Source organism: Setaria italica, chromosome I, assembly GCF_000263155.2.
Source record: "Setaria italica strain Yugu1 chromosome I, Setaria_italica_v2.0, whole genome shotgun sequence".
Lineage (NCBI taxonomy): Eukaryota > Viridiplantae > Streptophyta > Magnoliopsida > Poales > Poaceae > Setaria > Setaria italica.
The window spans coordinates 1784509-1798388 of NC_028450.1; the positions used below are offsets into that span (position 1 = coordinate 1784509).

General features: G+C 45.6%; 1 protein-coding gene across 1 annotated transcript; it reads right to left on the bottom strand.

Annotated features, from left to right (window-relative positions):
• Window positions 1-384: 384 nt before the first annotated feature.
• On the bottom strand, window positions 385-6547 carry PPC1 (phosphoenolpyruvate carboxylase 1; the record flags this gene model as incomplete). The annotated part of the gene is given in 12 exon segments (NM_001280813.1): window positions 385-678; window positions 808-1194; window positions 1663-2177; window positions 2180-2184; window positions 2186-2661; window positions 2746-2900; window positions 3317-3404; window positions 3486-3589; window positions 3964-4186; window positions 5703-5787; window positions 5905-6296; window positions 6398-6547. Coding segments are annotated over 12 exon segments (2874 nt in total), but the record flags the coding sequence as incomplete, so codon positions are not given.
• Window positions 6548-13880: the final 7333 nt, after the last annotated feature.

Sequence of the window (13880 nt, forward strand, 5' to 3'; positions counted from 1 at the left end):
AGGAGGACGAAGAAGGCAGCAGCTACCGGATTTCACCAGTTTGCGTGGTAGCTGCCGCATTTCCATCTGATTCGGTTATCTAAGCAAATGGAACTGATAAAATGCCTTTAGCTCTATAATGATTAATGACACACTCATAGAATTAGATACAAGCTTATTATTCGATTAACAAAATTCATTGTTCCATAATTTATTTCGCATGAGGCTTTAACAGCCAATAAGCTCCCCTTGACATTTACATCAAGCAAAACCAAAAGGCTCCGAAATAAAAACTCCTGCAGAAGAGAACACACTAGCGCCGGCGAACTATCTGCCTACACAGGCTTAACACGTATCATCCACCACCTCATCTGAGATGGGTTATTTGTACACCGAGGGTCTGGCCTAGCCGGTGTTCTGCATCCCGGCGGCGATACCCTTCATGGTCAGGATCAGCGTGTCCTCCAGGCCCGGCGCGTACTCGCTCTCGGGGTTCAGCTGCACCAGCTGCGCCGGCTGGCTCTCGTCGGTGAACTCCTTGGACAGAGCCGGCTGGGGGCTCACCTGGAAGCCAGGGTCACGAATCCGCTTCAGGGTGTAGGCCTGGCAGACGTTCAGGGTGGTGATGTACGACTCACGCAGCCGCAGACGCTGCTTCAGGTAAGGATCACCTTCGAGGACGTCCTTGTGACCGGCGACCTGCGGAAAATTGGCAATTGTTGGAATCATATGCAATAGGACTTATCTGCCTATGGCTATATTAGTACAAAAACACCTGAAATGCAAGCAAAACGAAATCTTTTAGCGTGAGCTATTAGAGCACTTTACCTGAAGGAGCAGCTCTTTTGTCTCCTCATAGTTCTTCCTTAGCTGCTCTCCAAAGGACTGCAGATCTTCAGCCACCAGCAATTTATCATACACAGCTGCGATTCCTGGGTCTCCCTTGGCGAAAACCATCTCAAGCAAGTCAAGGGTAACCCTGAAGAATGGCCACTCATTGTACATTTCTTTAAGAGTATGGATGTTCCTGATGTCCTTCTGCATGAGATGCTTGAATGCTGCGCCAAATCCAAGCCAAACAGGGAGATGGAACCTTGTTTGCGTCCAAGCAAAGATCCATGGAATTGCACGGAGCGATTCTATTCCCCCACTAGGCTTCCTCTTTGATGGACGGCTGCCAATATTCATCCTACCATATTCAGTCTCAGGTGTAGCCTGGAAAAATAATTAAGATCGAGCTTAGTGTTACAACTTATACTCATCATATCACAAGTTCACATACTTGTCCACCAACTTTTAGAACCAGCGTAACAGAAGGCACACCAGATCACCATGCAGTGAGACATACACGTTCAATAAGAGAAATATTCCTTTCAGATAGCAGTTCTCAATAGGATAAACGAATACAACTCAGCTAACTTAATTAGAAGGATAGCGTTTGTTTGAACTTTTTCAAATTAGTGCCTGTACAGAATTTCAGTTAAATAAGATCTGCATTAAACATCAGAGATTTTACATTTTTGAAGAAAAGAAATCATAAATTGACCAACACAAAACCTAATTTCATGTGCATATTTTGGCTTGGGGTTTCTTTAGCAGCTTTGAAACAAAGTATAAACATCTTGTGCAAGTGTAAAGTGTATACTTGTTCAAATACAGGATAGAGGATACAGGTGAACCTACCGATCTGAAGTATTCAACAAAGCGTGGTTCTTGGAAGACAATTGATCGATATTCTTTGGTTGCCACAATAGCCATTTCATCCATCAGAGCACGCCATTCCGGCTTTGGGGAAATTGGAGGATGCATGCCATGCTCAAGGGTAGCTGCAGTGTAGCGTTGCAAAGTTCTAAAGCACAGGTGCTCCTCTCCAAAGGAGTGCTCAATGACCTCACCTTGCACTGTTACACGAAGTGATCCATGTATCGTGTCTGGTGGCTGAGATAATATGGCCAAATGAGTGGGACCACCTCCTCTGCCAACTGTTCCACCCCTTCCATGAAACATGGTCAACTTCACTCCATACTGCTTTGCCACCTTGATGAGCTCCTCTTGTGCTTTATACATTTGCCATGCTGCAGAGAGACGTCCAGCGTCTTTACCAGAGTCTGAGTATCCAATCATCACCTCCTGCTTGCCATTAATCCTATTCATGTACCAGTCAATTGAAAAGAGTCGTGCTACAGCTGCTGGAGCTGCTTCAAGATCTGCAAGTTTCTCAAAGAGTGGAACAACTCTCAGTGGATGTTTTACATGGCACTCACGCTGTAAAAGCTCGACAGCAAGCACATCGGATGGGGCAGTTGCCATCGAGATGATATACGCGCCAAAGCAATCTGCTGGGAGCTCTGCTAGGACATGAAATGCGCCTAAAACATCGGCGGTCTCTTCAGTCAGAGGAAGATCAGAACCAAACAATGGACGCTTGCCCCTCAGTTCAGACAACAGCCAATCCTGGCGTTTCTCCTCAGACCATTCAGCATAGGATCCAATTCCAAGATGTGTAGTTATTGAATCAAGGACATCAGTGTGCCGATCAGATTCCTGCCTGATGTCAAGTTTCACAAGAGCAAGCCCGAAAGTGGATACTTGACGCAAGAAATCAAGGAGACTTCCGTCGGCTATAGGTTTGTCACCACAGGCACATAATGATCTATAACAGAGCTCAAGAGGTTCTAGAAACTGCAATGTAGAAAATGGTAACTAGATTATTATAAGTACGACATAAACAATCACAAATATGCATATCACAGAAAAAGATAGAACCTGTTCAACATTAGTAAAAGTTGCCTCCTCAGGAATCTCAGAAATTCCAGTTGTCAATAAATGACGAGAACGTTCACGCGTATAGTACAGTTTATCCCTGACATCACCAAGGATGACACGATAAGGTTCGTTTGGAGGAACTTGCTTCCAGAATTCTGCATGAACAACGTTCAATTAGTAATATATACATTTTAGAAAATGTAGTAAGAGAACATTCTCCACAGGGGAAAAGGTTACGATCATTCACACTACATCAGAGTGTATGGTCTTGCATCCAAGTTGCTGGCTAGAGCTCTGTTTGGTATTGCGGTAGTGGTTACTAAAAAACACTTGTTTATTTCTAATTTTGGGTACTGTTATCCTATGATGCACCACTGACAAAACAAGAATGAGAAGCAAAAAGGGCATACTTTATAGGTCACAGTAATGACATCCTTTAAAGGGCATAACTTCATATGTCAAAAGCAAAGCAAGCTAGATAGTCTGGTATTCTTTTAAAATAATAAGCTAATTAATTGATATGCAGATTAACCCAAATTTCCTTGTTACCATAAATTACAGTTCTGTTTACCTATATAGTGCTTTGCAGCTCTTTTTGATGACCGATGTAATTCATCTGCACGGATCCGAAGTTCATCACTGCAGCGCCACATAGAGAGCTAGAATAGAATATTATGCTGTTAGCACCAGGGTGTTGAAGCTCCTTACATGTAAGGGGAGGATGTTTTATATTGCAATACCTCAAACATTAGATCTTCTATCTGAGAGAAGTACAAGTTAGCAGCCATCATTCTTGCCAATAAGCATACATCCCGTGTAACCTCTGGTGTAACTCTTGGATTTCCTAAAAAACAATACATTATTGAAATTTAAGCTTTTTGTTTCTACACAATTGGCAAAAATAAGGAACAAAAAGGAAAATTAGTTTCGTTAAAAGATGGAGAATAAGTAGTCAATTTCTAGAAGAAATGAAGAACTGATGTCACAATGTCACAATGACATGAAGGCCCTATCAGCAATTTTCTGTTTCACATGCCAGTATGCAACTGATGTCACAACGATAGGAAGGCCCTATCAACAATTTTCTGTTACACAAGCGATTAGGGTCTGGAAATTTTTATAATTATTCAAACTTTTTTCTATAAAAACTCTTCAAAAAGTGTTATTCTTTAAGCCAAAAACTAATTTATAAATTGGCATATGAAAACGAGAAGTTACCATCACGGTCACCACCCATCCAGGAAGAGAACTGAATGAGAGGAGCATTGTAAGGGAGACGCTCATTGATCCCAATATTTTTCAGAGCAGTGTCAATACGGCGCAAGAATTTTGGTACGCCCTTCCATATAGTTTCATGGAAGTAACTCATTCCAGCACGCATTTCATCTTGAGGAGTGGGAGGGGTTCTGCGGATTTCATCAGTTCTAAAAGCAGCTTGAATCTGTGAAGTAAACAACAAATCAGAAAAAGCAAGTTGAGAATGTAGGGAAAAGAACATATTATTTCCACATGGCGAGTGTACATGCTACATGTACAATTTGGACTTTCATAGCAACTGACTGAAAATGATGCATGACCATAACTCAATTTTTTATGTAGATCATATAACCCAAGTGCTCTTATTTTGCATTTATCATACTAATAGATATCAGGTGGTGTTAACAGTAAAAGGTGGTGCCATTATACTAGGAAATGGGCAGTTCTAGAGCATAGACCTGACTAATGACTAATACACATGTGACTAAGTTATTAACTCGAAGAACACAATAGCTAATAGCTCCCCCCATATATGACTAGTGACTAATACACAGATGCAATTGATTAACATATGATCTTTATGAACAGAATAACAAACAGCATCTCAGGATACAGTAAACTGAAAATCTTTTGGGCTGATGAGCTCTGACAATGATATATGAAGTCTACTTCTCTTTTCAAAGCATTTTATTCAGCTTTTCCATATAGAAAGTTTGCAGATCGGATAATCAAACCAAACTGCAATACCGTATAAAAAAGATATGAAGTAATATAGAATCAACTGCAGCATTGTAACTACCTCTGTTGTACATATTTGACCTGTCCTCTCACCTTGTCATGTGCAGACATAGAAGAGTTCAACAAAATAGCTTTTATTTAGGAAAATATATTTTGATACAACCAAGGTGGAATTTTGTCGGAAACATTCGATGGGATCTCAGAATAGAGCAATGGTAACCTCACAATTAAGTTAGAGAAAGAAATAATGCACTCTCCAACAAAATTGATTTCACAGGTTTGACGGGTATTTCTAATACAATAACCTGCCAACCTGGAGATAAAAGTCTGTACGACAAACAATCATCACCATAATTCCACACGCAAAAATCTTTGTAGTAGCACAGCACACCCAGAGAACCTTCCAGGTTTTACAAATACCAAGCCCTCTGTCGGTGGTACTATCAACTCATCTTGATTGGGCATATCTTCTTGGTTTTTGTCAAGGGAATAAACTAAACCTCTGTCGTACATATTTGACTGCTTTCTTGCGTATAAAGCATCTTGTTCAAGGTATTACGTGTCCAATAAACTACTACTAAAATATGTTCTAGCCAAACGATTTGGCAGGATCTTGGAATCTGACAGGCAACACTCACATAAAGAGGCAAACAAAAAACCCCAACATAAGCTAATTTGGCTTTCAGGAGTGGGGCCAAATTCTAACAACAGTAATGTGGCCCTATGCTCTGCCGTGAGAATAATAGCAGGATCCCATCGTTAAACCCAGAGCCTCCATCCCGCCACATCATCAGGGGGGAAAATCCAAGAGATGATTATCAGTTAAATAATGACTATGTAGTTTACAATTAAAAAGCTAGGCCATCAAAAGGTTGTGGTCACGCTCGATCTACACTGAAACCTCACGACTGACATTATATTATAATATTCTCATCTCAAGTGGAGAAATCGAGATATTTTACCTCCCTCTGAAGAGCCTCATCAAGCTCCTGCTTGTCATCAGCAGTGATGTCCTTGGCATACAGTTGCCTCAGGCAATTCCGGATCCTGAACAACAGAAATAAATTAACACCATAGAGAATTGCATTTTCCTTCGATGCGCATGATGCAAAGGCAAACAAGGTGCCCCAATCGAAGCAACGGCAACTCAACGATCGACCGCACCTGCCATGCTTCTGGAGCAGGGACCTCCTGACGGACTGCGTGGGGTGCGCCGTGAAGACGAGATCGACGGTCTGGTTCTTGAGCGCGTCGAAGACCTCCTCGCGCGACTTGCCGAGCTGCGAGACGAGGCGCTTGAGCGTCTCCTCGATGTCGGACTCGGTGGGCGCCGAGGCCTCGTCGGCAAAGTCCCCACGCTTGAGCTTGATCCGGCGGCGGTGCGCGATCTGCACCTCCTCGGCGAGGTTGGCGAGGTTGAGCATGTGCGAGAAGGAGCTGGCGACGACGATGGAGTCCCCGGGGGGCAGGCTGGTGAGCTTGCTCCCGAGCTCGCCGAGCCGCGCCTCGTCGCGGTCGTTCTCGTACTCCGCCGAGAGCTCGTAGCACTCCTGCACCTGCGCACGCGAAGAGGCACCAACGGAGTCAGCACGGCGCCGTCGGGACGCGCGGATCTGGGGTGGCGGCGGGCGAGAGGAGGGGATCGATCAGGGCGTACGAATTCGCGGAGGTGCGGGCCGTGCAGGTCCTGGAGGATGTCGAGGAAGCGATCGACGAGGAGGGCGTCGTACTCGACGAGCTTGTCGTCCTCGGAGACCTTGCCTGGCGCCAGCAGCCGCAGCTGCGCGTCGATCGATTGGTGCCGCTCCATCGGCGCCTTCCCCGTCATCGCGGTCGCAGCGGAATCCGACCGAATCGAATTCCCGCCGGACGGCGCAGAGAGTCCTCCCCTCCCGCGCGCCCGCGGCGGGTGCGCGAGTGGAGTGTGGCGGCGGTGGCGGCTAGCGGGAGCGCGGCGGCGGGGGAAGAGGAGGTGGGGGAGATGGACGCGGCGGGGCAGGAGGAGATGGGTGGGGAGGTCGAAGTGCTCGTGTGCCTATTTGTAAGAGAGGAAGGTGGTGATCTGGTGGTGGGGCCCATTTGGAGAATTTTATGTTTTTTTATGAGTCTCATACTCTCAGGGGAAGTAGTTTTGCAGGTTGATACCTGTGGAACTTAGAATTATCCGCAACGTTTGTTTTCTCACGAATTTGCAGATTCATCCTCGGAATACGAATGTGAGAGATGAAATCCTTCATTCTAAATGCCACATATTGCAAATTTTCCTATAAGAATCTTTAAATATATGAATCCCTCTATATTTTTTTGCACAGGTGCGAGAGCATACCAAACAGAGGTACTATTTTTTCATATGACATTGTATTAGAGAAATTGGAACAAACGAGGCAAGTTGGGAAATCAGAGTTCCTCTTTGAGATGCTGAATGTATATGCTGCATGATGTTGCATGCAGGGTACACCTACAAATAGTCAGCATTGTGATGTAATGTACTTTCTTTGATCATAAAAATTTGTTCAACAGGTGATTGATGGGTCTCCAATACCATACTTTAACTTGCAAAGTTGCAATATAGTAAAATATATCATTCATCAACAACAATCCTGATGAATTTTGTATTTATGATTAGATTAAGTTTTGCATTTCTCTACGATCTCTTGACTTGTTGGTTTTGTAAATGACATCATGATAAAGGATAAAGTCATGCAAAAGGCGCACGGTACTGAAAAAATAATCAAAATGGCTATGGTGATGTTCTGTCATCTTTTTCTTCTTGTCCTCTGGTTTTGTTGACTTTCAAAAACAAGAAAAGTCATACAGAAGTCTGACCATGCTGATATAGGATAGAATGACCACATGATACGCTCAATCACTTTCTCTTCCCATTTCTTTATTAATTTAATATGCATAACAACGTGAGGAGAGGATGGGTCGTTCTGAGTTGTGTCATAATTATGTACTAAACTTTTGTTTTAAAAGAATGTACAAATGGAAATCTCTCATGTCAATTTGTTACATCACTCCATGGGAATAAGAATTTTGATTAGAGGATGGTTTGGCGTATATAATTTTTAACATCTATAACAAAATTGCAGTATGAGGTGTTGAGATAAAAAAAAGTTAGTAATAAGTAACCACGCTATTACTGCTAGTATTTCTGAAGGAGTAATGATGGCCGCCATAGCAAACTAGACAAGGTGGTGGAGCACGCACACGGTGGACTACTCTTTGCTCTCGTTGCATTTGTGCCCTTGCATTATTCCTACGTTATTAGTCATCCTGTTGGACTAGACTTTCACCTAAAAAGATTGATGAAATAGCTATAGTTTGAAATGGAGTCTTGTGTAGGACGAATTTGAATTTTCTTCCTCCTTGAATTTCTTTCTGCACGGCCTCTTATTGCCGCCTCCCGTGGACCATACAGTACAGTCAGAACTCCTTTGGGAATCCAAAATCTTGCAGGGATTCCCGTGTTTTCCTCAGATAGGCCCCCCACGCGGGTTTCGGACTCAGGCCAAATCTTCCTGTCGTTTGGCAGCCCACGACCACGGGTCCGTCACCCCCTATCCTCAGCTTTTTCTTGGGCCAGCGCTCCCCACCTCTCGGGTTCGGACACCGCAACCCCGTCTGCTCCACCACGCCACGACTCGCGCGCGAGGGAAGCGATGCGATGGAGCCAGCAGGCAGCACCGCCTCCTCGTCCGCTCCACCACGCCGCCTTTCCGACCAAGCGTTGTCGCTTCTCTGCGTCCTCGTCCTCATCCCCGTCCAGGCGCTGCTACCCCTTGTCACCTCCCCGTCGCCTTCCCGTCCTCTCTGTCGCCTCCCCGTCGTCAGCTCGATCTCCACCACTGCTCTGTGACTGCCCCGCCTTGCCTCGTCCCAAGATCCGGTGAACCCTTCCTCTCTCCTCATCCTCCCCAGATTGAGCTCTGAGCTCGGTGAACCCTTCCTCTCTCCTCATCCTCCCCAGATTGAGCTCTGAGCTCCCGCTATTTGGATCTGTGTTAGATTTGTGACTGCTACTTGCTTTTTTACAGATAGATGTGTTAGATGTTTTTAAGTAATGATTGATGAATTGGTGCATATGAATTGGTGCGATTGAGTTATCCTGAACAGATCGATTTGATCTGTTATGCTTCAAATTAGTTATCTAATTTCTTCATAATACATTTGATTTATGATGTCTGAACTCTCCTAAAACCTTGTCCCAAGCTCGTACCTCTTCTGGTGGGCGTAGTTTATGTATGGTGTAACACCACAAAATCAACCTTGCAATCAGAGCCACCCATCATGTTGTCAAACCAGAGGCTGCGCCACACTGTGCTTGGGTGGTGCACTGGCAACATGGTACCATAAAGATTTAATTACCCTTTTGACTTCACATTATTCGTTTCCTTTAAATCAATCAAAGTATGTACTCGTAGTGAACAGCTATTAGTTGTATCTCCAACCGAGATGTAAATGGGCCTGTTCGCTTCAGCTTATAAGCGGCTGAAAAGTTGAAACGGCTGATTTGTCATGAGAGGAAAACACTGTTTGGTGGCTGATAAGCCGGCTGAATAAGCCGAAGCGAACAGGCCCAATGTTATGACAAATATGTATCATGCTTACATCTGTACATATCTCAAAGCATATCTCATGCATGTATAGAAAGGCAGCAAAATGCAAAAGCAAAGCGTGCTCTGTTTGGGTAGATGATAAACTAAATTTGTGACCTTAATAGAGCGTACTCTGCTTGTTTCTTTTCCTTTCTTTTTGTGTTTTTAGATGAAGCCTACATGTTTCTTATTTTCTCTTACCTTTTGATGATGCAGTGCAGTGAACACATCCTCCTCTTACATTTTCTTTGTTAGTCAGCTAATTGTTTTGCCATTACATTTTGGGTTCACATTCTTATATTGTTACTGGTCAAACAGGTGAACCATCCTAACTCTTACTGCTAGCATTATATTATGTATTGGAGCTTACTGTTGCTGCCCCCGTCACAATATGAAATGCTTACTTTTTTAAACCTAGCAATTATACTTCTGAAGTTATAGCTAGCTAGCTAGATGATTCTTTTGGAAAAGGAATTCATGCTTTTTCAATGTTTAAAAGCACAGTATAATTCTCTCATAACCTGTGAGCTTTTCCTTTTTTCTAGACTATATACATTTAAGTGACATAGTTTACTTGCCTTACCATATACATACATATATATAATGGAATCTTGGGAAGATGAAGTTAGGAGATTCATGCTAGAGGAGGAAGAAGAGGATGACGAGCTATTCCTAGTTATGGTCCCCGCGCTTCAGCAGTGTCTATATGAGGAGAAAAGGTCGGAGCACACCTCAACTCTGCCTGGTGCTGAAAAGGTCAGACAAATCTTGAAAGGCCATGAAAATTGGTGTAAAGCTGAGATATTTAGAGTTATAGAAAATTATCTTAGAGTGGAGAACTTGTTACGTGACACCCATAGTGTTAGAGTTGAGGAGCAGCTAGGAATGTTTATGTTCATGCTCTCTCATAATGCAAGCACCGATAGGCTAAAAAAGAAATTCCAACACCGTGGTGAGATAATTCATAAGAAAATAACAGAGTTCTTCGATATAATTCCAACACTGACTCATAGATTCTGAAGCTCCCAAATGTGAATCATACACATGTGAAGATTGCATTAGACCCTCGCTTTATGTCTTTCTTCCAGAACTGCATTGGGGCCATTGATGGCACTCATATCCCTATCACCATTGCACAAGAAAGAGCCGCTCCTTACAGAAATAGGAAAGGAACATTGTCACAGAACGTGATGTGTGCATGTGACTTTGATTTAAATTTCACTTTCATCTCATGTGGTTGGGAAGGATCAGCATCTGATGCAGGGGTCCTACGGTCTTCACGTGCGAAGGGTTTTCATGTGCCTGTGGGGAAGTTCTACCTTGTAGGTGGTGGATACGCAAATACATCCTCATTCATTGCTCCATACTGAGGAGTTAGGTATCACCTTAGTGAGTTAAGGAGACATGGAAATCAGTATGCAAATTACAAAGAATTATTCAACCATCGACATGCGCAGCTACGCAATCATATTAATTGGGATCCTAGTATGTTTAGTATTTGAGTTGCCCCACAATCTGGATGCTTGTTAACTGGGATACTACATGCTTAGGAATATAGTTCTGTTACATGATAGCTTAGGGCACAGATTAACTTCATTCATGAGGCTGCAGTGCCCACTGACTTGGTAAATTGGACCGGGCCTTCGGCTTCTTTTACTGTTGCCTCTGGATGGTGTATAAGCATAATCTCCTGTGACATTATTGGGTATAGCATGTTTCCATGTTGAAAAGAGTCTGCAGATTTGGTTTTCATGTTTTGCTCTCTTAGGTAGTAAATTAACAAATTGAGTTGGGGAGCTGGCTGCATTTTGTTACTGCCTCTAGATGATGCATTGTAACACCCGTAAAAATCTACCAAAGTAAATCGCTCGTTAAAAATGCATTCCAAAATTTTTTCCGACCGCTGAGCTCCGTCAAATCTTTTTCCTTCCGTCGGACCCGTCGTTCTGGCCCCGACTCGTCAACCCTCTTTTTCCGTCCCCGTGATTTTCGCCGCGTGCCCATCAAGTCCATCACGCGTGCCGTCAAATCCCGCAATCCCCGCCATCTTTTCCCCTCCCTTTTCTCCCTTCTCTTTCCTTCTTTCTTTTCCCTCCTCTTTCTTTCCCTTTTCCTTTTCCTTCTCTTCCTTCCTCCTCCTTCTCTCTCCCCTTTCTCTTCCTTGCCGCCCCCTTTTTTCTCTGGCGCCTGGCGCCCCCCTGCCTGGCACGCGCGACGAGGCGCTCTGGGCGCGCACGCGCGCTGGGCCGCGCTGCGTCGGGCCGCGCGCCCGCGCCCGCGCCGCGCTGCCCGCCGCATCCGCCCGCGCGCCGCGCCCGCCGCGCTGCCCGCCGCATCCGCCCGCGCGCCGCGCCCGCCGCACCGCGCAACGCCACCCGTGCCGCGCCCGCTCGCGCCTTGGCGTCTAGTGCTTGGCTGGGTGCATCGCGTCGTGTCGCCGGTCGCCGCTCCTGTGCCCTCGTCGTCCATGCCGCCACGCCGTCCACGAGCTTCACCACCCCGGCACGCCACCGGCCAAAGGTCCGGCCGCCATCATTGCCTCGGCCTTCGTCCGCCCGTGCGCCGCCTATAAAAGAGGGGAGCCGAGCCCTGCACCTCTACACCATCACCACGAGCACCTTGCCTACCTCCACCACCGCCACCAGAACGCCGCCGGCGCCCCTTCCTTCCCACCCGCGACCGGCCAAGGTGAGGGCCAAAATGGGCCCCCCACACCCTCCTCTTCCTTCCCTGCCGCTCGGCCTCGCCGCCGGCGAGCCCGGCCGGCCGGCCCACCGCCAGCCATCCCTTCCTCCACCTCCTGTTGTCTCCAGGAAGAAGAAAGGGATAAATCCCTCTCCTCGCGATCTAACCCACCAGTTTCCCTTATTCGTGAACAAGTCCTCCCACCATTCCAAAAATAATTACAGATAGGCCCCTGCTCTCGCGGTTCAGTCCTAAACCTCATTTTAAAGCCCCTAATACTCCTTTAACCCGTCATTTCATGCGCCAAACTTCCTCCAATCGATCCCAAATTTGACCACGACCTCCTCTCATATGTTTCCGCCGAGGCATATCCAAAGTTCATGAAAATACCCTTCCTATCTATTTTCCGTTCACATTTCCTGTTCGGAGCTCAACGGGTAAAATCTTTTTCCTTTTATTTATTGTGTGCTCGTTTGTGTGTGCCGTAGATCGCGGAGTACCTGAGGAGGAGCGCGAGGAGGAGTTCGACCACGAGCCCGAGCCCGAGGACCAATACCGCGAGCAGGAGCTCCCGGAAGGCTTTGAGAACGGCAAGTCCAATCCCACCCTTTGATGCATATTTAATACCCAGTTTTTCAGACACAACCTATTGGCCTGTTTTATAAAATGCATATTGTTTTATCGCAAGACATGGTTGGATAGCCACCCCTTGATTGTTATGATTATTCCTTGTTGTCCCATATTTATCTCTAAATATGAGTTGCTCTGTTTAGATGATAAATACTGCTAGAATGCTTAGGAACTCATTATCCAAATTCAATCATGATTACATCTGTTTATTCAGAAAATAAATGTGTGAGTATGTTCAACTGAGGAGTTGGGTTTTCGGGTGTAAAGAGAGGTGGTGGATGAGATGGATGGGCATTTCTTGTGTGGAATGCCGGATTGTTGGGCTCGTACCTTAGTGGTTGAGCAGAGTTGGGAGATATCCATCTTGTCATGGCTAAGGACCGAGTTGGTGTGTCATCCTGCCTAATTCCATCATCGTGCAACCACTCGACCGTTGTATGGGCAACGGCTTAGCATAAACCCCACTAGCCAAACTGCTAGGCTTCAGGTGTGCTGGTGAGCAACGGGAGCCCTTGGAAAAGGACTAAGCTCTTGGTGACTTAGGTCCCGGTTTCGGCCCCGTGGATGGGTTGCTAACCCCTTGGGTGCTTCCGTGTTGACTAGTCAGTGTTGGCTAAGGTGGGTAATGGCTTTGTTAGGATCCGTACTGTCACTAAGGTGATCGTGATACGGTACCCTACTTGTGGGAAAAGTGTACAACCTCTGCAGAGTTAAAACCTATCCGGGTAGCCGTGTCCACGGCATTGGACGAGTTACGGCTCGGTCACACAACTAGCATTTGGGGGATGACGGGTATTTACGGTGTGTGTGTGTGTGTGGGATTTTGGAAGTGTCCGGCAGATGTGCCGTGCGCTACGACGGACGGGGAGTCTGGTAGCGATAAAACTTGGATCCTTTGTGTAGGATCAACCCCACTTGATATATCATTTATTAAGGAAAGGTTTTATGAAAATTCTATAAAATGAAACCCTGCATGTGTCAAAAATCTAGCTTTATTGCAAATAGACCTTGACCATATCCTTGTTGAATCATATGCATATTCTTGTTGTATCCCCCTCCGTGGATGGGGTTGGACTTGCTGAGTACTTTTGTACTCACCCTTGTGTTGTTGCTTCAGAGGAGGATCCAAACTTCGTCGCCGAGGACTTCGAGTAGGAGGTTGCGTCTGCACCCAACGCTGCCTGCGGTGTTGGCCCTTTTGCAGGATGCTTCCGCTGACGCATAGTT